Source organism: Magnolia sinica, chromosome 3, assembly GCF_029962835.1.
Source record: "Magnolia sinica isolate HGM2019 chromosome 3, MsV1, whole genome shotgun sequence".
Lineage (NCBI taxonomy): Eukaryota > Viridiplantae > Streptophyta > Magnoliopsida > Magnoliales > Magnoliaceae > Magnolia > Magnolia sinica.
The window spans coordinates 59,721,952-59,747,164 of record NC_080575.1 but is presented as its reverse complement, the minus strand read 5'-3'; the positions used below and the strand labels follow the sequence as shown (position 1 = coordinate 59,747,164).

At 41.7% G+C, this 25,213-nt stretch overlaps 1 protein-coding gene across 5 annotated transcripts in view; it reads left to right on the top strand.

Moving 5' to 3' along the window:
- Nucleotides 1-25,213, top strand: part of LOC131239944 (protection of telomeres protein 1a-like) — a 136,579-nt gene that overhangs the window by 70,042 nt on the left and 41,324 nt on the right. For all 5 annotated transcript variants that reach the window (XM_058237891.1, XM_058237890.1, XM_058237893.1 and 2 more), the window contains one exon: nt 19,548-19,606. In XM_058237891.1, coding sequence (XP_058093874.1) covers nt 19,548-19,606 — 59 coding nt within the window. The remainder of the gene's footprint in view (nt 1-19,547; nt 19,607-25,213) is intronic.

The following is a 25,213-nucleotide window of genomic DNA, read 5'->3' as shown; positions in this document are numbered from 1 at the left end:
AACCTAAGGGCCATGCTAACTCGGGCCTAATCTCCCCTCTCGCTGACTATTCCACCTTGTTCGTGTTGGGATAAATATACTGCCTAGGGTGTTTCTCAAGATGGGTGACGTTAAAGAGGTGGTGCTTCTGAGGAAGCAAGGCTCATGTTAGCCCAGAGGATTCACGTTCGTTAGGATGGGGTCGTTGGAGGATGCCTCCATTTCCATTTCCGCTCTGAATGGTGTGGGATTTAATGGCCACAAGATCTTCTTCAACAAGGTGAAATACAACCCTAAAATGGCAAACCCTTCTCATAAGGCTGTCGGCTACCCTTCCCTCAATCCAAGACGTCGAGACTGCCCATGCGAGAGAAGACTGCCCCCTCAAGCAAATCCTCACTCCTTTAAAGAGGCCCTCACTGGTCCTAGCCCCACCTCCAATCCCCCATGAATTCAGACAATTCATCCCACTTCAGGTCCAAAACTAGTGGTAAATGTTTTCATCGTCTCGAAAGCAATAAAGACTTGTGTCCTCAGCCTCGTCATCTCCTGCAACGTAAGAATTTCCCTACTAGACATTAAGGCTTGGCTACTTTGTCGATGCCTTCTCTCAGAGGGGAGTTACAACCTAAAATCCTTGGGAGAAAAGGATCTCCTCAACCTCAAACTAGGATCAAATCTTAACTCCATCCTCTTAGTAGGGGAACTCCATAATGATAGCTTTGTGTCCTTGATCTGCAGATGGGAGCTATTCTCTTCCTTTGGCTTGATCCATACATGGTATCAATTTGATGGCGTTCCTATCAAACTTTGAAATTTGGAGTTTCTCCTTGCTCCAGGCTCCTGTGTAGGCAAGGTGCTGCAGTTCGATCCAGTGATGTAGTTTGGTTGGGAGCTCTACTTTGCCTGCATTCTCATACATAAAAAGCTCTCTCTTTTTCAACAACATCCATCCCAGTCACAGTGGGAGAAATCTGCTTCTTTGTCTGTGTTTGGGCAGAAATTTTGCGATCAGACCTTGCTAGAATCAACGGGGTTGAGGTGGCCACGACAGATGAGGGTGAAGGTGTTCAAAAGTCAACGTGCTCTAGCTGGCCACCATTTCATCCATCTCTCAGTAGGGGCGAACACGTGTCTCCTCACCTTTCCTTGGTGGAGATCCAAGCCGGTGATTTGATGAGTGGACTGAACGACCACGATCATCTCTCCGTTGATCCAATAGGTCAGATCAATGGCCCACAACTTACCTTGAGCAACAAATGCCTGGAGACAATAGGAGCTCTTCTCGCCAGAGAAACAATTAGCCCCCCCCCCCCAAAAAAAAAAAAGAAAAAGGCGGTCCTCTTTATGTAAGCGATGTCAGGAAGGTCTTATGTGTGCAAATCTCCTCAGCTCTTTCTGGGCCGAAGGAGTCTCGAGCCATATCGTCCTTAGTAGTGACGTCAGCTCTTGGGGCAACGGATCTCATCATCATTAATGTTGCCTTTGCTCCCTCTGGATGGAAGACACATGGCCCGGGGAGAGAGATCTTTGCCACCCAGTTTGAACATGACGCCACCACCAATGCTAGGGAGGGATACATGTCCCCATCTTATGGTTCCTCCTCATCGAGAGAGATAGATGGTGCATCCAATAGAGAATGATTTGATGATAATAATGTGAAGAAAAGAGGAGAAGATTGAGAGAGGAGGAGAGTTTGGGAAGGATGTTGTGTTAGGCTTGCTTGCCCTAACACACAATATTTTATTATAATAGAGCATATAGTACACTGTAGGAGAAGAGTAAAGTGTGCACATGTCCTTACACTAAAAGGGCCACTCCTAACCACATACACAATACATTAACATTCTCTATACTCCCCCTCAAGTTGGAGCATAGATGTTGATCATGCCCAACTTGTCATGAACACGATGAAGAGCATCTCGACTCAAGGACTTTGTAAGAACATCAACAAGGTGGTGCCCAGATTGAACAAAAGGAGTGACGATTTTCTTAGAAGTTACTTTCTCCCGAATAAAGTGACAGTCGACCTCAAGATGCTTGGTTCACTCGTGGAAAACCAGGTCACGAGCAATATGGATGGCCGCTTGGTTGTCACAGTGAAGAGGAACAAGATCCGAAGAAAGATAGCCAAGTTCTTCAAGAAGGTTGCGAAGCCACACAAGCTCACACGTCACATGAGCCATTACATAATATTCTGCTTCAGCCGAAGACCGGGCAACAACCGGTTGCTTTTTGTTCCTCCATGTTATAAGATTGCCACCTAGGAAGGTACAAAAGCCGGATGTAGAGCGGCGATCATAAATACTACCTACACAATCAACATCGAAATAGCCAGAAAGATGAAGATGACCATGCAACTGAAACCAGAGGTCAGGACTCGGGGCTGATTTTAGATACCGAAGTATGCGGTAGACAGTCGTGAGATGGGAGGGAAGTACGGGGAGCTTGCATGAATTGGCTAACAATGCCCACTGCAAATGAGAGATCCGAGCGAGTAATAGTCAGGTAAATAAGCCGGCCTACAAGTCGTCGATATATCCCGGAATCAGTAAGGAGAGCACCATCATCTAGTCGAAGCTTTTGCGAAGTATCCATGGGGGTGGTAGCAGACTTGGACCCTAACATGCCGGTCTTCATGAGAAGATTGAGCGCATATTTTCGTTGTGACAAGACCAATCTGGATGATGAGCGACCAACTTCAATTCCGAGGAAGTAGCAAAGAGGACCAAGATCCTTGATCTCAAACTTGGTATTCAAAAACTCTTTGACCTCCCTCATTCCAACAGAATCACTACCGGACAGAACAATATCATCCACATAGACAATGAGAACCATGATGCCCGTCGATCGATGACATATAAAGAGAGAATGATCAGAATGACTATGAACAAAGCCGAACTCCAAGAGAGCTTGACTGAATTTTTCGAATCATGCACGTGCGGATTGTTGGAGTACATAAAGAGCCTTCTTCAACCGACATACAAGCGCATGGTTGTGAGAAGCAACAAAGTCAGGAGGTTGATGCATGTAAACTTCCTCTGCAAGGTTCCCATGGAGAAATGCATTCTTAACATTAAGTTGAAACAAGGGCCACGATAAATTAATGGCCAAGGAGATCACAACGCGAATCGAATTAAGCTTAGCCACCGAAGAGAATGTCTCGATGTAATCCACACCATGAGACTGTGTAACCCATAACAACAAGAGAGGCTTTATAGCAATCAATGGAGCCGTCTGGAAGAAACTTGATCGTATAAACCCATCGACATGCAACAAGTTTATGACCTAAAGGAAGTGGCACAAGGTCCCGAGTATGACTTTTCTCAAGAGCAGACATTTTTTCTATCATCGCCTTCGTCCAGTCAGGACTTTGAAGAGCATGTGAGAGAGACTGAGGAATAGTCTGTGATGAAAGGGAAGCTGCAAACGACTGAAAAGACGGTGAAAGATGATCATATGAAACGAAATTACTAGTGGGATGTTGAGTATAAGATCGTAACCCTTTGTGCAAGGCAATGAGGAGATCTAAACTCGAGGTAGGAGAGTCACCTGAGCCAACATCTAAAGTGAGCGGAAGGGTGGATGGCTGAGCGTGTGAAGATTTATCTCGACGATGATACACCCATAGAGGCTTAGGCTCACTCAAATCACCAACAGGATGCTGAGTGGAGGGGAGAGGAATTTCCCCATGATTACTAGTGGAAAGAGGAAGAGGATAAGAGTCATACGCCCCCTAACTCGCAAGAGGATCACGAGGGATTGGCCTGGAGCTGAGAAAAAAGAAATATCCTCAAATAAGGTTACATCAGCAGAGACATATTTCTTGCGAGTCAATGAGTCAAAACATTTATACCCTTTCTGACTCCGAGTATACCCTAGAAAGACACATTTAATTGCCCTAGGGCTAAGTTTATCATTATTTATATCCAAAATTTGAACAAATCATGTGCAACCAAAAACTTTAGTTGATAGAGGAAATGGATTATCATGAGGATACAATATAGTAAATGAAGATTTGTAAGACAGGATACGTGAGGGTATACGATTAATAAGAAAAGTAGTAGTTAGAAGAGCATCATCCCAAAAATGTTTAGGTAGATGTATACCACGCATAAGGGTGCGAGCAATTTCAAGAAGATGACGATTCTTTCGTTCTGCAATACCATTTTGTTGAGGTGTGTGAGTACACGACGTCATAGACAAAATACCATGTTCCTGCAAGAAGGACAGAAAGGCAGTAGACATGTATTTCCCTCCATTATCAGAATGGAGGGTTTTGATGGAACATTGAAATTGAGTTCACATTTCATGATAAAACACTTTAAACGTACCAACACTTCACTTTTAGATTTCAAAAGATGAATCTAAGTCATGCGTAAATAATCATCAATAAAGGTAATAAAATATCTAAATCCAAAAGCGGAGGTAACTTGAGTTGGTCCTCAGACATCCGAGTGAACCGGAACAAAAGGTTGAGATTTCCTCCCAGAAGAGCTAAGAGGAAACGTAGCACGATGATGTTTAGACAATTCAGAAATATCACAGTATAACGGTTTAGTGACAGATAAGGAGGGAAACAAAATTCTCAATCTAGCTATTGATAGGTGGCCTAAGCGGTAGTGCCACCGAGTCATGGACTCACGATCCAGAGAAAGGGTACTAGAAGCAGCAACAGGTGTCTCATTGAGAAGATAAACGCCTTTTCGCTCATGCCCCGCGCCCCCCCAACCAATCACTCTCTTCGTCTGTAGGTCCCGAAACAAACAATAAGAAGGGAAGAAGGTAATGGAACAATTTAATGATTTAGTAAGAGAGCTAACAAACAATAAGTTTAATGAAAAACGAGGCACATGCAAGACTGAGGACAGAGACAAGGAAGAAGAAAGAGGGATGAAACCAATCCCAGAGATGGGAGTTTGGGTTCCATCTGCGACTGTGACATACTGAGTGTGCGGAGAAGGAGAATAAGAGGAAAAGAATTGAGACTTACCAGTCATATGGGAGGAAGCTCCAGAGTCTGACCCAGGAGGTATGAGAGGATGACGCAAGAAGAGCACTACCTGATTGGGCCAAAGCTGCGTGAGATGGCTCAGTAATATCACGAATGTGAAGCTATATAAGGCCATCATATGCAGCCTGAGAAATGATAAGAGACTCCCCTGAAGTAGACTGCTTAGCTGTTGGGGTGGAAGACTATGTCTTAGGAGCAACTGTGGATGCAACAAAAGCAGCGACATGTAAGACGACCATGTATCTGCCAGCAATAATTAACGGTGTGATTAGTTCCACCGTAATGTGAACAAATGCGGGAACCATCACGTCCTTGTCCACGTCCACCACGACCACGAAGACTACGGCTGCCACGATTGCGATCTCCCTCGTGGCCTCTATCACAATCACCAAAATCCGAAATGCGCCCTGAACTCAAGGATGGTACCTGAAGACCAACAGAGGACTGATCGCCAACAAGATGTGCAGAACGCTCGGGTGACACAAATGAATGAGAAGGAAGAGTAGAGATGGTAGCATGTTGACACATGGCATAGACTGTCGTCAATGGGGGAAGATCCTGCATAACAACCTGATCTCGAACATGAAGATAATCGGAATTCAACCCAGCTAAGAACTGCATGATACGAGTATCATTCCGCTGCTTATGTGCATGTTCATGATCCTCTTTATGTTTGGAAGGAAGAGGCTGATACATATCCAACTCATCCCATATACCTTGAAGCGTTGAATAGTAATCTTTTAATTATCTGGAGTTTTGTTGGAATCGACCAATTTCTTGAATAAGCTGGAATACCCGTGAAAAATTCTGAGATTCCAAAAACATATCATGAAGCGTATCCCAAATGCCTTTAGCTGAGGATAAAAACATCACTGAGTGGCTAATCGAGGAATCCATACTATTCAACAACCATGCAATTACTTGATATTTCTCATTTGTCCAAGACTTGTAGGTAACATCTGTAGAGCTTGGGAGATCATTCAAAATATACGATAACTTTTCACGGGCTTTTAAGAACACTTTTATAGATTGTGCCCATTGAAGATAGTTGTCACCATTCAACTTAGTGGAGGTAATTTGTAAGGGGTTGGATTCAAGAGACCCTATGCCAAGAGAGCAGGGCCCGTTGTTAGCCATAGGTGAGTCTAAGAGAGATAAACCTATGCCAAGAGAGGCCCTACGCTAAGAAGGATTGATTCAAACAACTCTATCTCACTCAATCATCCAAAATAACATTAAACATGGTAAAAAATGGCCCAATCGAGTGAAAATGGCCCAACCGCACGTCCGTTTGAGGTTAAAAACCTCTCAAACATTGATCTTAAGTAAAAAATCCTCCATGGGTAGCTTGGGAGGAAGATTTTGGTCCATCTTGAGCAAAGAAACCAAAGAAAAGCTTACCGATTTGAGGTATATCGAAGAAAAAGGGAAGATGGGCCTGATTTTCGAATTTCTCTATTTCGCCCAAAATACTATGAAAGGAGGTCAAAAAAATTCTGAAAAAATCATGACAAATCTTCTAAAATCAAGATATATCAAACCCATAAACTTTTAGCTCAAACGGAGTCCATGTGTCCGTACAACATTGACGTCAGCCGTACGGCTGCTGACGTCAGCAAGGTGACGTGTTGCCTCTCAATCTATTGGATGCGTAATGCCTGGATCTATGCTCTGGTACCAAGTAGAGAATGATTTGATGATAACAATGTGAAGAAAAGAGGAGAAGATTGAGAGAGGAGGAGAGTTTGGGAAGGATGTGTTAGGCTTGCTTGCCCTAACACAATATTTTATTATAATAGAGCATATGGTACAACGCAGGAGGAAAGTGTGCACATGCACTTACAATAAAAGGGTCACTACTAACCATATACACAATACACTAGCATTCTTTATACATCCATTCTCTCCCCCTTAGATACTGAGATCTCTTGTCATCAATCTCCTTCTGCCCACTCAACACCTAGATGCCTTGAGACCACTACATACCTCAGTGATTCCTTCCTGAACCAAGGCCTGATGCATACCCTCTTCGACCAAGGAAAAATCACCTCCTCTCCAAACTTTCCTCTTCCTTTTCCCATGCCCCTCTTTCGGTGGCAATGCCCTCACGCTGCTAATTTTATTGATGTCTCTCATATTCACCCTGGGTTTGGGTGTCTATCTGTAACCTTTTCCCATTTTCCTACCTTACATAATCATAAGCCTTTCTTTGAAGTGCATGGGAGGACTTCCATTCCCCCTGCCCAGTTCGATATTCAACGTTAGGCCTTATTTCCCGTGGCTCCCTCAATAATCCCCCCCTCCCCCTTCCTTCGCCCAGCCTCAACCCTCGTCGGATAGCCTCTCCATACCCCCACCACCCTCTACTTCAAAATCTTTTTCTAATAACTCCGACCCTTCCATTATGGAGATTTCTCCTATTCAAGTTTTCCCGACAGATAGACCTACGACTGATATGCCCGAGAGCTCTACTCTTGTGCTTTCAAGGGGCTCCAATTCAATACTTTCTTATTGCAAAGATCCCTAACGAGTTCAGGGAGCTCTTATGGATTTTTGGTCCTACGTAGGTCTGTCCTTTGAAGATGAGGAAGACTGTCGTGTTGTTTCAGTTCATCGAAGAACGTGGGATCTAGGTAGCTTTGGCGGATAAAAAATAGACGAAATTGAGGTTGGCGGGAGCTGGCCAATCTCTCTTCTTCGGTTAACTACAATTCGAGCTCCACTTCACGTTCCACCTTCAAAGGGCGTAGGGGTAAGTCTTTGGCTCCATGAAGATCATGTCTTGGAATGTCCTAGGCCCGGGTAGCAAACGGAAAAGAGCCTAGGTAAAAGCTTTCCTTCGTTGATATAAGGTTAATATTCTTTGCCTCTAAGAGTTTAAGCTACAATCGGTAAGTCGCTCATACCTCGATGATATATGCAGTAATAGGCACAAGGATTGGATTTCTCTTGATGTGGTGGGGAACATCAGGTGGATCCTCATTGCCTGGGACTCTAGGTCCTGGTTCAAAGAGGACTCCTTCATTGGAACTTTCTCCGTTTTGGTAGTTTTGAAAAGTCAATCTTTTGATTTTAGATGAATTTTTTACTCTACGGTCCCCTATTCTTCGTTTAGACCCATTCTAATGTGGGGGCATTTTCACCCTGGGCTCGAGTGGGGTGGCCTGTGGGATGCAGGGGTACACTTGGGATGGGTGGCCTGCAGAACCCATGGATTTGGAGCCCGTGTGAGGCGGAACCCATGGATTTGGGGCCCATGATGGGGCAGAACCCATGAATTTGGGCCTCATGAGGAGGGTTTGGCCGAGGACCTAACCCATGGATTTTGGGCCTGGGCTATGAGATAATGGAATTAATTCGCCGTGCTCTATCAGTTCGAGCTTTTGGAGCAAGTGGTTAATTGTCCTGCATTAAATTGGTATCAAAGCGGGAGGTCTCGTGTTGGAGACTCCTCACCGGGGGTGATTAATGCGGGGGCATTTTCACATCGGGCTCGAGTGGGGTGGCCTGTGGGATGTAGGGCACACTTGTGGTGGCTAGCTCACGGAACCCATGGATTTAGGGCCCATGTGAGGCGGTGGCTCGTGTGAGGCAGAACCCATGGATTTAGGGTGCACGAGGGGGCGAAACCCATGGATTTTGGGCCTGGGATATGACATAAAGGGATTAATTCGCCATGCTCTATCAATTCAAGCTTTTAGAGCAAGTGGTTAATTGTTTTGCATCGCACATTCTCTAGAACGATCTAAATGTGATTAGGCTCAAATGGCATCTCTCGTAGTATGAAAGTGTTCTTTGATTGGGTAGGGGGCAATGACCCGATAGATCTTCCTCTTTGGATGTCAAATACACGTGGAGCAACGGTCAATCCTCCCTACCCTTTCTAGGTTTGACTGCTTCCTTGTCTCCCTAGATTGGCTGGAATCCTTTCCTGTAGTTCGTCAATGAGGCCTTTGCAGACCCGTCTTTGACCACCACCCAATTATGTTGGATTGGTGGAAGAAAGCTGGGGTCCTAAGCTGTTTTGTTTTGAGCTTTCCTGGATTCAAGTTGAAGGTTTTAATGAGTTAGTCACTTCTTCATGGTCTTCCTTTGTAGTTTCAAGTAGGCCAAGCTTCGTTGAGTCGGAGGCTTAAACTGCTAAAAGTTAAGCTTGTTAATTGGAGGAAAGAGACTCAAGAGAATCGAGATGCTTCAACGTCTCTCCTCCTTTTGTCCTTCCAGGCTTTGGATAAACAGGAGGAAGCTACTCCTCTCACGGAATAGATCGAGCTAGAAGGGAAACCATGAGAGAATCTTACGCGAGTTTGATTATTTAGCAAGAAATAAAATGGAGACAGATCTAGGGCCCTCTGGCTGAAATTAGGTGACAAAAACACCACTTTCTTTCATGCTATTGCTAGTGCGAGATCTCGTTCTAATAAAATTTCCAGTATCTCTTCTGACGACACTAAGATTGGAGGTATGCATTAGGTCTCAAATCACATTGTCTCCTTTTGTTCTTCCCTTCTCTCTTTTGAACCTTAGTTGAGCCCTAGGTTGGACAATTTAGATTTCCTGCAAATTTCCTTCGAAGAAATAAGATCTCCAGAAGTTCCTTCTTTCAAGGAAGAAGTCAAGAATGCAATTTTCTCTCTGGGGAGTGATAAAACCCGAAGGCCTGATGGTTTCCCTCTAGCCTTTTTTTCAAATATTTTGGGGTTGCCCCAAATCAGATGTCATTGCTTTCATTCATGAATTCCACTCCTCTAGCTTCATTTCTAGATCTATGGGTGTGTCTTTCATTGCTCTTGTTTCAAAAATCGAAGGGGTTGCCGATCTGAATGACTTTGGCTTATCAGTCTTTTAGGAGATCCCTACAAAATCCTTGCAAAATTGATGGCTTTTAGATTTCGGTCCGTTCATTCAAACATTTGTTCGGATGCTCAAGGGGCCTTCCTGGCTAACAGACAAATTCTAGATTGTGCTCCAATAACCCATGAATGAATTGACTCTTAGTTTAGATATGGCTAGTGGGGTTTTACTCACGTGGGTTGGGGCTTCATTCTGTACATGCTTAGTAGGTTTGGTTTCGGAGACAAATGGTGTAATTGGATCTCTTCTTGCCTCTCCTCCACCTAATGGCTCGCCTAAAGGCTTTTTTTTTCCTTCTTCTGGAGGTCTTAGGCAAGGAGATCTCCTATCTCTTTTTTTTTTTTTTTTTTTTTTTTTTGTGTTGGTGGATGATGGGTCCAGGAGGTGTTCCGTATCTGTTATGATACGCCTGTAAAGGTTGATACGTATAGGTAACGACCATGACTGTTATGCGATACGAGGGTGAAACGGGGTAGTTGGTTTTTTGGGACCGTCTCGGCTGTTCGGTGGCTATGAAGGTCGTTATGAGGCATAACGACCACTACCCTCGTAACGGTCGAAAAGTAATAAATTTTCTCTATTTAAATCCATTTCTCCTTTTTTTTTTTTTTCTTTCTCACTTTTCTCATTATAAAAACTCTCCTAGATCATTTTAAAATAGATTTCGACCACTTTTACGATAGTTTTTAAGATTAAAATTATATATTGAAGTGATATATACATATATATCAGTCTAGCTCCTCATGGTGACTTGACCTTTCCAAGGATTGCCCAACAATTGCAAGAGTTTGCTAAAGGTCATGTCAATCCCTATGCAAGCAATAGCAACAATAATATAAAGATAAACTACATCAACAAGAGGGCGTGCCTGGTCCCTCCAAGGATGGGTCGCCGTCGCCATCATTATTCTCATCATCCAAAACATTCAAAATATAGTGCATGGCCTAAACAACTCCCGCATAAGTAAGCCAAAGGTAAGCTATAGTAAGTTTGGTCATCGTCGATAAGCACCTCTAGGTTGCTGGTGTCCTGGCACACTTGAAGCAAGAAGGCACGGATGTGAGCTACGGAGCTCATGGATCAAGCAGCGTGTTGGAAAGGACTCTATGATTGATGATGTGACATCCATAATATGCACGCACAAGCATGGTTACATTCTGGCCCTTGTGTTGGTCCGTAGTCCTGCTTGTGATTTCGAAGAGTTGAATTATTGCTATGGATATTTTCGTGGACATAAGCCCTTACGCGACAGTTTTCTAGTGAACCCAAGTGGTTTTACTCTCCTTTTAGGTGGACCCTGTAAGTTGGTACCAATGGGTTTCCCTACGGGGTGTCACGAGTCACGACCCTCTTTCACACTGTCTGGACTAGAAAGGCAGAAGGTGTTACGAACCTACCTACTAGTCCAACTGAGTGAGAGCAATTGGTCGGAGATAGTGGCCTCACTGGACGGGGTCAGGTATGGTAAAACAAATTCTTGCCTCATGGTTAGGTTGGGTGGCCATGTCCACTATTAAGGGCGACATGGGAAAGGGGGTATTGCGAGCCTTAAGATGACCTCATTGATAAATTCACCGATTCCTACGTAGTTCGGGTGAGGGCCAGTCCCTATCCGAGGTGTAACAGATCTCATGGGCCATTGTGATGGAACGACGCCAGATGTTAAGAGATATTGGGTTACGACATGCTTTGGCATGGTCTACTCTATTCAAATGTGGTACGATGAAGGTTCTGGTCTAGGTTTGATGATGCGGCTTTGATTGATAGACAGGTATTGCATTCATGCATTTCATGCACATCAAGTTATGGATGCGTAAATACAAGGGGAGTGCCACATGATCATGGGCCACAATCCCCAATAGGTATGGGACTATTCGGGATTAGGAATGTATCATCCTGAGACTACCTCACACGATAGGTATGGGACTAACGTGTATTGTAGCTCTTGATGCGGGGCCCTTACTGGCCTGCGATACTGCGTACTGTGACTCAATCATTCGTATTGCAACACGCTTGCTGATGATAACATGCTTGCGATGATATGCTTATAATTTATGACAACATGCTTAGGCTGATATACCTAGGACAATGAAACTGTGATAAATGCCTAGATAACATGCTCAATTACTTGTATACTCTTCCAATGTATTACCTGTGGAAGGATCTTGGTACGTCATGACTCATGCCTACCTTCCGGCATGCATTATTGGAAGGTTATTGACAAGTCATGCTACCCTTCCAGCATGCCGTTTGATCCACGAGCTCCATAGCTCACATCCATGCCTTCTTGCTTCATGTGTTCCATAACACCAGCAGCTTAGGGGTGCTTATCGACGATGATCAGACTTATTATAACTTACCTTTTATTTGCTTATGCGGGAGTTGTTTTGGCTATGCACTATATTTTAGATGTTTTGGACGATGGCGATGATGATGGCGACGCGCGACCCATCCTCGGAGGGACTGGGCACGCCCTCCTCTTGATGTAGTTTATTTTTATATTGATGCCGCTATTGCTTGCATAGAGATTGACACGACTGACAAACTCTTGCAATTGTCGGGTGATCCTTGGAAGTGTTGGGTTGCCGTGGGGAGCTAGACCGATATGTGTGTGTGTGTGTGTGTGTGTGTGTGTGTGTGTGTCTGTGATGAATGTTTTTGGTTTCAGTCATGACTTGGATAATTTATATGGCTGCAGTTGTTTAGTACATAGCATGCCTAAGAAATAATAATAAATCCTTCAGTCACAAGCCAGGCTTGGTGTTCGAGAATTTGGTGAGCCCGTTCTCCATGCTTTGGCAAGTGGCGAGGTAGCTAGAGCTACTTGGGATCAGCGCTTGGGAGTGGGGAGCCCGACTGCCGATGGGGCGCGAAACCACTAGTAGGGAGACAAGTGAATTCCTAATTAATTTAGGCTTGCAACAGGGGTTAGCATTGAGCCCATACCTTTTCCCATTGGTTATAGACATATTAATAATGCATTTGCAAGAAGAGATTCCACAGTGTATGTTGTTCGTGGATGACATAGTTTTGATTGACAAGATGAGGGATGTCGTAAACAAAAAGCTAGATTTATGGATGGGTGATAATTTAAAATTAGTCGGACTAAAATAGGGTATATGGAGTGCAATTTTTAGTAACAATAGGAGTGGGAATGAGGATTATTTACGATTGTTTTCCAAGAAGTTTCCAAAATGACCAATTTCGATATCTTGGGTCAATAATTCACGAGTGGAGAGATTGAGAAGCATGCCCATATAATTCAAGCATGGTCGAGCCAAAAGGGAAGAACCGCTGGAGGCGGACAGTAGAGTATAGCCAAGAGGCTTTCTTGTTCATAGAGGACCTAATAGAAGACTGTGCTCTGAAGCTATTGCACTGATAGTTTTGTTTTAAGAACACTTTACCTTACCCTTCTATTAAGCCCTGCGTAGGTGGAATCGACAAGATTGAACCAGGGCCCGCCCATCCACTGCTGGGGGGACAACTAGACCAACCAAACCTATAGGCTTTCTTTCCGAAGTTTCCTCCTGGGGTCCTTAATCATTGAATTAATAGGGGCATCCCGGGCATGGTCCAATGAAAGAAAGGAGGGCGGGTGGATTGGATATGTCGTGGGCGAGCAAATTCATTTTGGGAAAAAAAAAAAAGGAACCGAGTCACCTGAGCTACATGAAGGGAAGGAAGTCATGTGCGGAGCCAGAGTTCACTTTTCCCAATCCATCCCGAAGGTTTCATTCCCTTTTTCACCCATCATCTTACCCAGCCCAACTATCGAAACCTTGATTTCAGATCTTGATATGGTAGATGACATTACATCGATGTCTAATCTTAAGATTCTCTGTAATAACATCTTCATCCGCAATTGACTTGGATATACCCCCACCTCTGAGGGCGGGTTACCAGCTCAGTTCACCTCTGGGATACTGAAAAGCTAATAGCTTTACACACATATGCGCGCATGCGCGTATGGGCACATGTGTGAGGCTACAACTTTAGTTGGACAGACAAAAATGTAGGAAAGCGGAGAGTAGGGCTTCCCCGAGAATTCAAATAAATAATTGTTTATTATTCACAGTATTCTTTCTTCACTAAGCAATAGTTACAGTGAATCACAAGGTAAAAACAAACTTCATTTCACAAGGGGGAGAAGCAGATAAACATCCTCCTGCAATGCAACATGAATGCAAGGTTTAGGATGAAATGTAATCAAAGATCACCAAGAGTCCATCTTTGCCAGAAGTTTGCAATTCAGACACATTAATATCTGCAATCAGTGAATCGACAACTATCTGCAGCTTTTAATTCATTGCTTACTGCACCAGTTCCTCACAGTCCCACACAGCAATGCAGCTGCTATACACTATCCTCTATCTATTCCAAACAGCTTCATTCCCGACATTCATCTACATCACATACTGTTAGCAATGTGCAGTCTCATAATGTGAATACATGATTGTAACCCATTTGCATATACCTAAAACCATGATTGTTGACAATAATCAGAATCACTTTTGATAGAATTGCTCACTAGTTATAAAGAGTGAATGTAGATAAAAATATAAAACAAGGATGCCGTTGTAAAAAAAAGAAGAAGGGGAAAATCCTCTGTGAAAAGAGAATGTAGTTAAAAATGAATATTTGTTGTAAATCTCAATATGTTACAAATAGTGTGTGGTATTTATCTACAAACAACGGTTTGTTTTCATTAAAAATAGAAAGATAAACCTCAGAGTGAATAAAAATGAAAGAAGAAGAAGAAGAAGAACATTTACCGCAAATCTCAAAAGAAGGCATGACTTGCCAACACCTGAATCTCCAATAAGCAGAAGCTTGAAAAGAGAGTCACTGCAAAATAGATATTAGTTAGAACTCCCACTTCATATGTTTGAGGTTCATAGTGAATGAAATACTAATGAACTTTCTGACAGAAAACCTTCGAGTGTTTCTGATGTAGTAGGGCCACATCCAGCCATCAAAACTGGAACAGACTGAACCCCACGCAGCCAACAAGAATGAGAAAATCGGCCACCAATTCTGTCCAATGTCGTGGTCGACTGTTCTGATTAGTTTTGGTTGCATTTTGGGTCCCATATTTGCAATTGGAAGGCCTGAACATTGTTTAGATCACTGTTGGTGCCACATGCGAACCCATACATGAGGTAGAATAGAAGATACGAACCACATGCTTGTTAGTGCCATACAGTTGATAGCTGCTTTCTTGACGTGTCCTTGTCTTGTAGGTTATCCCTAAGAGATATAATTAGTGGTTTGTAATCGATTCATTTTCACACTTGTGCTGGGGCACACTGAACCTAATCGAACTAGAAAGGCTGGTTGTTGACCTGTTCCATATTTTTATGGAGGTTGGCTCTGAAGCTCTTGCTAGGCACGACACCCTACTCACACTGTTGGACATTTTGCTCTTTACGGGTCATTTGTCCAAGAGGTGTATAGGCAGGCGTAGCAGTTGAAGTTGGAGACCCTATTTTAATCGTTCCATAGTACTATGAGACCTGAAGAAGTGACCTCGAACTGACTAGAGGTCTACTTGTCGAAAGGTTTTCTTCCCTCTAGTTTACGATGAATCCGTAAGAGCAAGAGTTTGCACATGACCCTAACAAGCAGTACCCCGAGATGATGATGTCCCGAAGGGTCAACTAGAGAAGGATGAGCTCATCTAAATGCGAGAAGAAATGGCTTGTTTGAGGCTGTAGAATGAGTACTTGGCTAACATGTGTGTGTAGGAGCAATTGGAGGTGGGACCTTGTTGTCCCCCTCCACCATCCTCTTTGTCCCAGGCACCCAGAACACCCCTCTGCTTATCTTATGCCGGAGTTGTTCAATTTGAAGGGCAAGCACCCTGATCATGCAGAGCAGTCATGGGTCCCTCCTACCTATTCCCATGCCTCTCGACTCACTCAGGTCAACTATGACCAGGAACCCCTAGAAGCAACCCCTCCACCTTCAATCTTGTATAACTTCATTTTGAGGCAAATTCGAGAGTTAAGCGAGCATGTTGCCGAGCTAAAAGGTGCTAAGTAGGGTTTTTGTCGACTTTTTTCATCATCCTTCCGCCCTCTTCCCGACAGGATATGTGCTGCCTACCTTTTCCAAGTTTAACGGAAAAGGAAATCCCTGTAGCCATCTAGTCTTCTTTTGCAATGATTGTCCTGAAGTAGGACAAGACGCCCTGCTTCCCTAGGAGTCTTTCCAGCGATGCCCTTGACTGGTTCACTAACATAACGTTGGGCACCTTTAAGACGTTCGACAACTTGGCTCAATGGTTCGTTAGTGAAATTGATTACAACATCGAGCTAGAATCGAGTCTAGTGATCTGCATGCCACTATGCATAAATCTGATGAGACCTTCATGCAATTTATTAATAGATAGAGGGCCTTAGCAACTATGGTGTCCTTCCCTATTCCAGAGCGTGAGGCTGTTGGAATTCTTCTCCAGAATTCGAAGAGGGGCAATGCCAATAATGAAGAATGATCCGGGGGCAAATGCTGCCACTCTCCAACTAGAACTGGCCGCCACTTAGAATCCTCAACCTCCGCGCGAGTAGAAAGGGCAACACTACCCCAACAACTAGAACCAGTAGAGCCAAGTGGCACCAGTTTAACTAGCTCGGGCTCATCTAGGGTAGAACTGACGGTATCAAGCCATTCCCCCAGGAACCATAAAAACCGGAGGGAATTTTCAATATTCCTTTATCTCAATGAGACATTATCAATCATGGAAAAAATCGGAGAAATACATAGAAGCCGGCTATCGGAATCAAACCGATGACCATCACATTACAAATGCGATGCTCTAACCTTTGAGCTAATCATGCTCAAATAACAGAAATAGTGCATAGGAATTCGGGAAACTACCAGAATCTTAATTATTAATAATTAATATTAATCGAATGAATAATCGAATTCTATTCCATTAAAAATATTTAATTAATATTATAAGAATATTCTTATATATTATGATATAACTATATAGAATTTTTATTAAAAATTCGAGTGATTTCTATTATCATTCAATTAATTCTTATTATATTTTATATTATTATTAGATTAGAAATTTCTCAATGGATCGTGTCGAAGTTCTCGGCAGAAGGAAAACGTGCTTGACCTTGAAAGATACTAACCATGGAAAGGTAATTTCCTTCTTTTTCTGGTGGTACTTCAATTTCAAGTAATGCTTCTAAAAATTGACTAGTTTTCAGTCTATGTGAGCGATATTGGTTTTGTTGAGAAGAAGTTCAAATATATCTAATGGTTTGTGGTTGATAGATCCTATTTTGTCTAATTGTCTGAATGATGCTAATGTCTCAAGGCCCACTAATTGTGTAGATTTACGTCAAGCAAATTGCGTAAAGTGATCATAGAGCACAGACAATCGGATGGATGGATGGTTGGATGGAATATATATATATATATATATATATATATATATATATATATATATATATATATATATATATATATATATATATCCGTGTGTATGCACGCATGCATGGACAGATGGATCATGAATGTGTGTTTGTATGTATGCGCATTTAGGATTGATGCATCCATCATTTTGCCCATTTTCCCCAATGTTTCCTTGAGTCAATGATACATGCTTTTAGGTCCCATTAAAGGGAAATTTATTATTTGGTTCCTAAATATGTAAATAATGTGTCTTTTTCACTATTATTTGGTTCTTAAATATGAAAATGTGTATTTCAGCATCTTCTGTAATGTCATTGAAAATTTCTACCATTTTCCCCATGTTTCTCTAATGTTTCCTGGAGTCATCGTTACATGCTTTTAGACTCCCATTAAAGAGAAACTTATTATGTATGCATCTTTTTTGCTATTATTCTATTCCTAAATATGCAAATATGTATATTTTATAGTATCTTCTGAAGTTTCATTGAGAAATTCCACCATTTCCTCTTGTTTCCCCAATGTTTCTCTCAGTTAGCAATACATTTTCGGGCATTAGGCAATATTGATACATGTTTCCATATCCCCAGCCAATGATACATGTAACGATACTGATATTACAAACAGTGATTGGTGTTGCACCAAAAACAATAACAAATAATCCTCATCGCTGGAATAAAGATGAACCTTTCATTCATTTAAAATAATCATCATAACATGTCGGTATGTTTCAATCTAAAAGCCTTTTATATAGACTTACAAAGAAATCTAATAGGTTTTGGCAATCTTTGTTCCTTTCAGACCTATGGCTTATTACAAAATTGCAATAAAATCGAAGATTGACAAATGGACTTCAAAACCTAAATGAAACTAGACAAATATTAATGAATCATAAATTCACAAACCTTGTTTTATCAAAGAATCCAAATCTCACAAACTTTCTTTTATATGCTCTGTGCATGACTTGGAAAGACAACTGTACAGATTTGTGGTGCTCACAGTCAAATGGAGTGATGCACATGAGGTTTTTGAACCCCATCTGAATGGTGTGGTGGACCCCACAGCCAAATCAGGTCATTGAATCGGGACCAGATATCTGTCCAGGCCCTTGATCCTGTTCAGATCCTTGATCAAACCTATCTGGATTCTTGTTGTGGTCTGTGTCAGCATTATTTGGACGTTGAGTGATCGAGATGTGTGGTTTGGAGAGTTGTATGTGCCAGATCTCTTTGATGAGTAACTACGATGGGTCTGATCTTGGATTGGCCAGATTGTGGGGATATCTAGGACCCATCGGGTGGATGTCTGACCGAGATGCATCACTTAGGCTTGAAATTACTGACATGGATTTCCACATTGGGCAAGGAAGTGTTCAACACATATCTAGTTAATGATAGGGGTGCAACTCAGGTGGGTTGGGTTGGGTTGGGTTGAGGGTCAGCCCGCGTCGAACCTGACCTCAAGAGGACCCAACCCGCAACCTGATCCAACCTGACCCAATTCCATCCCAGGGTTCCTAACCTGAAGTACTCTTTACTGGACCCAACCCAAAGTACCCTATACTTGACCCAATCCGACCTGACCTAACCTGACCCAAAAACATGTGGGTTATTCCTAACTGACCTAACCTGACCAAAATTTGCGCCGCCCGAACCCAACGCAAATTCAAACCGGGTTGGCATGTTTTGACCTGAACCCAACTGAGGACCCTGACATCCCGACCCAACCCAACCCGAGCCTGGGTTGATTCAGTCGGGTTGGGTTGACTTAAACCCAAGTTCCAGCCCTTACTGACGTGGATAAATGCATGTGACAACTTCCAAAATGTGTTTTGAGCAGCCTTTTAGAAAACTTTTGATTTGCTACTGGCATGTTGTTGTCTTGACTCATGTTTGATGAAAGGTTTGCTGGTATTTGTTGAGGGTATTTCCTCATCTTTACAGTAGGTAAAGGAATGAAAAGTTGTATTAGTGCCTAGTCAGCAATTGGAAGGGAGCAGGAAGGACGGCAGTGCTGTCTTTTGATGCAAAAGGGTAGTACTGTAATTAGTAGTTCAGCTACTTGGTAAATTGCGTTCAACTTCAAAGTCCTCTATAAGGAATGAAATATGTAGAATTTATTTTTGTGTCCAATGATATATCATAAATCTTGTTCATGAAAATATTATCTGCATATCTATGCTATTTTTGTCCCGAAAATTCCAAAACATTGAGTAGGTTCAAACCATTTTGGTTAAGCTTACCTTCATTGCTTTTTTTTTTTTTTTTTTCAGAGACAGATCATGATCATGTCGCATTCTCAACATTAATGGATGTCCTGACGTACTCAAAGGTTTGGCTTACCTTCGAACCACCCCCCCCCCCCCCCCCCCCCCTTCTCTCTCTCTCTCGCTCTCTCTCTTTCTACGCCTTCTCCCAGTAGTGCTGTACCAACGAAAGTGTTGGTGGCTCTGGGCTGTTGTGTAACCCATGTATTGTTTGTATGACATCCAAAAGGTACACCCTATCATGCAGTGCACCTGGATAAAAATCAGCTCAATCCAATCATCAGGTTGGCCATAACATAGAAAATGATGTATACCCATTGAAAAACCTTCAAATTCAAGTGGTGGCGTCCATGCATTATGTGTAACGCATCCAACCCATCCAAAAGGCGTGTCCCACTGTTGATATGGTGCCCTAAAAATCAAACTAATGCACTCATCAGGTGGGCTTGGGTGTCATACCCAATGTTTTAAATATTGACGATATCGGCCGATATATACCACGATATATCTTGTATCCCACCTGTGTGATACGAAACGCACAGGTAGTGCCGAGATATCCCACATTCGATTCGGTGAGCATTTTTAATTTTCAGTCCTTTTTTTTGTTGAAATTATTTTAAATCGGTATCAAATGGTTATAAATTCATTGGTTCTTCATGTTTTGCATGAAAAATCATGGAGTGGGGAGCTTTGATTTCCATACCCATTGGTTCTTCATGTTCTCCATTTTTTTTTTTTCAAAATTTTCCTTCAACCAACTGTCAATTAAGACTAGTGTTTTAAATATTGACGATATCGGCCGATATATCCCACGATATATCTTGTATCCCCCCTGTGCGAAATGAAACATTCAAGTAGTGGGATATATCCCACATGTTCTATCCGGTGAGCATTGTTTTTCGATCCTTTTTTTTTTGTTAAATCATGTTAAATCAGTGTCAAATTGTTACATTTGCATGAAAAATCATGGATTAGGAGCTTCGATTTCAAGATTTAGAGGAGAAGGGCTGAGTTTCGAAAAATTGAAAAAAAAAAAATCCAATTTCTCGCAAATGGGTTGCAATGTTTGTGTCCAAACATAAAATCAAACATATATGTAACCTAATCTAGTGATTCTTCTTTTGCTTTTGAAAGTATTTCTTGTGTCTCTACACTTCTTCTTACATTTATAAATTACATGAATATACTTGCATCAATTCAGTTAAACAACGCATTGATTAGGACCCCATACAAATAAAACCTATTAAATGCACTTGTTTTTTGTAATGTTTTGATTTGTAAGTGTGTATTGATGTCTTTTTTAACAATCATTGAAATTTCATTGAAAAAATCAACAAATTTCCAATGTTCCCCATGTTTCCAATAACAGCGATACATTACGCGATACAACCGATATATCCCATACGATAACCGATATGTACCCATATCCCAAGGGTGCGATACGTAACGTGTTACTGATATTTCGAACATTGGTCATACCCACAACACGTGGTCTTATAACAGCCCAGTACCACTGTTACTTATCGTCGTGTTGTACCATTGGAGGCTTGGAGCACATTCCATATATTTATAAATGCATCCATGCATCTATGTTGTGTCTGTATGTATTTATGGTGAATGATCACATAAAGTCAGCTGCTTGGTAATTACCATGCAGTCTAGCTGTGCCGGGCATATTGTAATATGTGTGTATGTCATCCAATCTGTCCGATAGGTAGCTCTAATCATCAAATGGGGTGCCCCAAAAATTAGTTTGATTCAATAATCAGGTGGGTAACACCATAGGGAACAATGCAAATTTAGTTGGGGCACACCTTGATGTTGTATGACATCCAACATATCATTTATGTATAATATCCAACCCGTCAAATAGGGTAGCCCCACTTTGGTAATTCCCTTGGACAAAAACAGAGCAATTAACTCAACTGATCCACATTTGTACAGTGGAACAGATTGATGGTTGTCCATTGTTTTCTTTGGTGTGGCCCACAAGATGAGTGGATTGTTCTGATTTTTGCATCAGATGGTCTTCATGGAGTCAGTCTTCACTTTGACCATCTTGCACAGCATCCCATATTTAGCCATGGGCCCAAAAATCATACCAAACCATGACTCAAGTGGGCCACACAGGCACAGTGTTTTAAATAGCATATTGCATGTAGCATAGCGTTCACCCCTCTAAAGCCTGAAGCGTGAGCTACATAGCCTGTAGCATAAGCTATATATGCTACTTCTAGTTTTTTTTTTTTTTTAAATTATGGTTGAGCTTAGTTGCATCAAATGTTATGATATTTTATGATATTTTTGCGCCAAATTGTTAATAATGAAATTTCATGATATTTGGTGCAACAAACACAGCCACAACCTAAAATAATAGGAAAAATAAGGTAAAGGGTACATATAAGACAGAAAGAGCAACTAAATTGATTTAATACTGCTACTTAATACTTATATTATTTTACTAAAATCAATAAATCATTGAAAAGATTTTATTTTATTGAAAATAGAAAATGTACAAATTATTGAAAGCATTAACTGATTTTAATGTTTAAGTGAAATAAGTTTTAATGTTAGCTACGTAGTGTGTTGTAGGCTATGCAGCATGTAGTGTATGCAAATTAGTGTGAAGTGTAGGCTACACGTGACTTGAGCTATTTCCACGAGCTACATAGCGTTAAGGCTAAGTTAAGCTATGTAGTGTAACCTACATGCTACATAGTATAAGCTATTTAAAATACTGCATGGGCAAGAATAGTTGAAGGGGATCCCACCATTGATTTTTGTTGGGCCCACCAACTTTGGCCTAATATTTGAGTTGTGTCATTATTCGGGCAGATGATTCATATCGTTTGGTTAGATGACATATACACAGCACGGTGGGCCCTTTATGAGAATCAAGGGTGAGCGTCCCTCCCCTCTCTACTCTTCCTTCTCATGTGGCCCACCTAAGTCATGGATTGGCCTAATTTTGTTCCCATGGCTAAACATGGGATGCGCCGGATAATTTCCCCGTGTGTTTGTGTGTGTGTACCTGAGTCATGGATTGGCCTAATTTTGTGCCCATGGCTAAACACGGGATGCGCCGGATAATTTCCCCGTGTGTGTGTGTACACACACACACACACACACATATGCTTGTTTGTGTGTGATGTTTGTCGAACATCCAAAGTGTATTTTGGTGGGTCTTCTTTAAGTAATGGGCAAGGTATTCCGTATCAATAATGGTGGCCATACTGATCATTGCCATTTTACTGATACGGGTATCGGCCGATATGATAGTGCAATGACACTATTACGACCTGTGTAATAATTGTAAAAAAAATTGCTCGAAAAATTCTGAATAATATTAAGAAAATCCAGAATAATGTAAATATTTCAAATATGTGTTCGTATTTTTTAAACATGTCTATGCTGGCGTAATGGTCCACTCTTTGGTGAGTGTTATATTGGGTTGTCTGGTGAATTTATGAACATAGTCATGTATCTAATATTTACACATCATAATCAAGCATTAAAAAACTAGAAATTGAAGAAAGAAGAAGGCATAAATACCACTTTTTTCAATTTTTTGAAAAAATGGCCCTCAAAGCTTTTATTCGCTCAAATTATTTCAATCTATGGTTTTAATTCTAAAAACTATAGTAAGAGTGGTCAAACTCTGCTGTAGAATGATCCAGAAGAGTTTTGGAATTATAAAAGTGAAAAAATAGAGAGAAAATGGATTTTTTTTTTAAAAAAAAATTAATAAGTTAGTCATTTTTTATTTTTTAATTTTAATTTTAATTTTAATTTTAATTTTTTTTTATGGTTGCAAGGGTAATGGTCTTTTTGCCCCATAATGACCATTATGGCTCCCGTAATGGCCGATATGGTAAAAAAAAACTGCCCCGTTTCACCCCCATATTGCGTAACGGTAGTGACAGTTACCTATACGTATTGGCCTTTACGCCCATACATATACAAAACACCTTGGTCATGTGATGTCCCAAAACTCGGCCATTTCCAGAACTCAAAGTGGGAAACATCATATGTAACCATGTGAAATCATGCCTAAAACATCTAAAATCACTTTGGTGGGTCCCACCTGAGTTTTGGAATGGCCTAAAATTTGTTATGACCCCTCATCCGAGTGGGACGCACACAATAGATGGGCTGGATGTCTGAACCTCATTTCGGTGGACCTTATAAACAATCAAGGAGGTTTCAATGGATGGGCATCCACTCTCAACTGTTGCCTGTGGTTTTGTCGACCTAAGTAATGGATTGTCCTGACGTTTAACTCCATGGCCTACCATGGAAGTGTGCATTTGATTGATTGCATGGATGTCTAACACACATTACAGTGGGGTCCACAGAGCTCAACCTCCTCTTTCTTTCCTGCCTTTCGAAGCTAAGGCCTTTGCATTCCTAATCCGGTAGGGCCGAATGGCATTGTTTGCCCTACCTTGGCATATTGCATTCCCGCAGGATAACATTGTTTGCGCACATGTTACTGTTCTCGCTTTGTGTTTGCAATGGCTGGGAAGCCAGTCATAGAAGCGAAGCCTATCGCCGTGCCGACTATCAAATATGAGATTGGGCCCCTTAAAGATTTGATGGAATGACCCAACCCGATAAAAGAAGGTTATAGTATGTGATGCATTCCATTTGTAGGAATCGCAAACATACATGACTGGAAGTATAGCCACTTTCGAGCTTGCAAACTGTGTCTTGTGATGTTGATGCATGACAATTAACCACTTATTCTAAAAGCTCGAACTGATAGAGCATGGAGAATCAATCCCTTTTATCTCATAGCCCAGGCCCCACATCTCATGGGTTAAGACGTCAGCCGAACCCTCCTCGTGGGCCCCACTTCACACGGACCCGCCTCACACAGGCCGCCCACCTGGAGTCTGTCCCCGCATCCCACAAGCTACCCCACTCAAGCCCAGTGTGAAAATGCCCCTGCATTAATAATTTGATGTAGGACCGGTGTATGAACCAAATATCATGTGATATCAAGTAGCAAAATTAAGATAATTAATTAAAAAAAACACAAACCTTGCCATAATAATCACAAATACCACAAAAAAGAAAAGAATATCATCCATAATCCTAGCCTACGTTACCAACATTGTTGCACATGATCATTAAATAAAGGAAACTAGGATCTAATAGATATAGAGACATCTAGTTAGCATAGGGTAGAGTGTATTTCAAAATAAAAGACTTAATACAACCTAGGGTAAAATTAGGGTTAGGGGAGTTGGGGAAATATAGGAATTAGGGTTTATGGGATCAAATTGGGTGAGGGGATTAAGGGGTTTATAGGTTAGGATGTGGGAATTAGGGTTTTATATAGAAGGGGTGTAAGGATTTTGGGTGAATTGAAGAATAGGAAAAGTTAGAGTTTGGTAATTTGGGAAAGTAAGAAATTTAAGGATTTTACGTTTACGGTTATGGTTTTGAGAATGGAAGAAAATGGTTTTGATCTAAGGGTGATGGGAAAGTTAGGTTTAGGAGAAGATGAAGATTTGGGATGGGAGAATCAAAGAACTTTGAAGAAAATACCTTGATGGAGGGAAAAGGGATGATGATGTGGGGATAGATGGAGACATCGCACCTCCGTTGATGAAGATTAGTATCATACCAATATCCCTTCCAAATCACATGCAAGTATCTTCAAATCT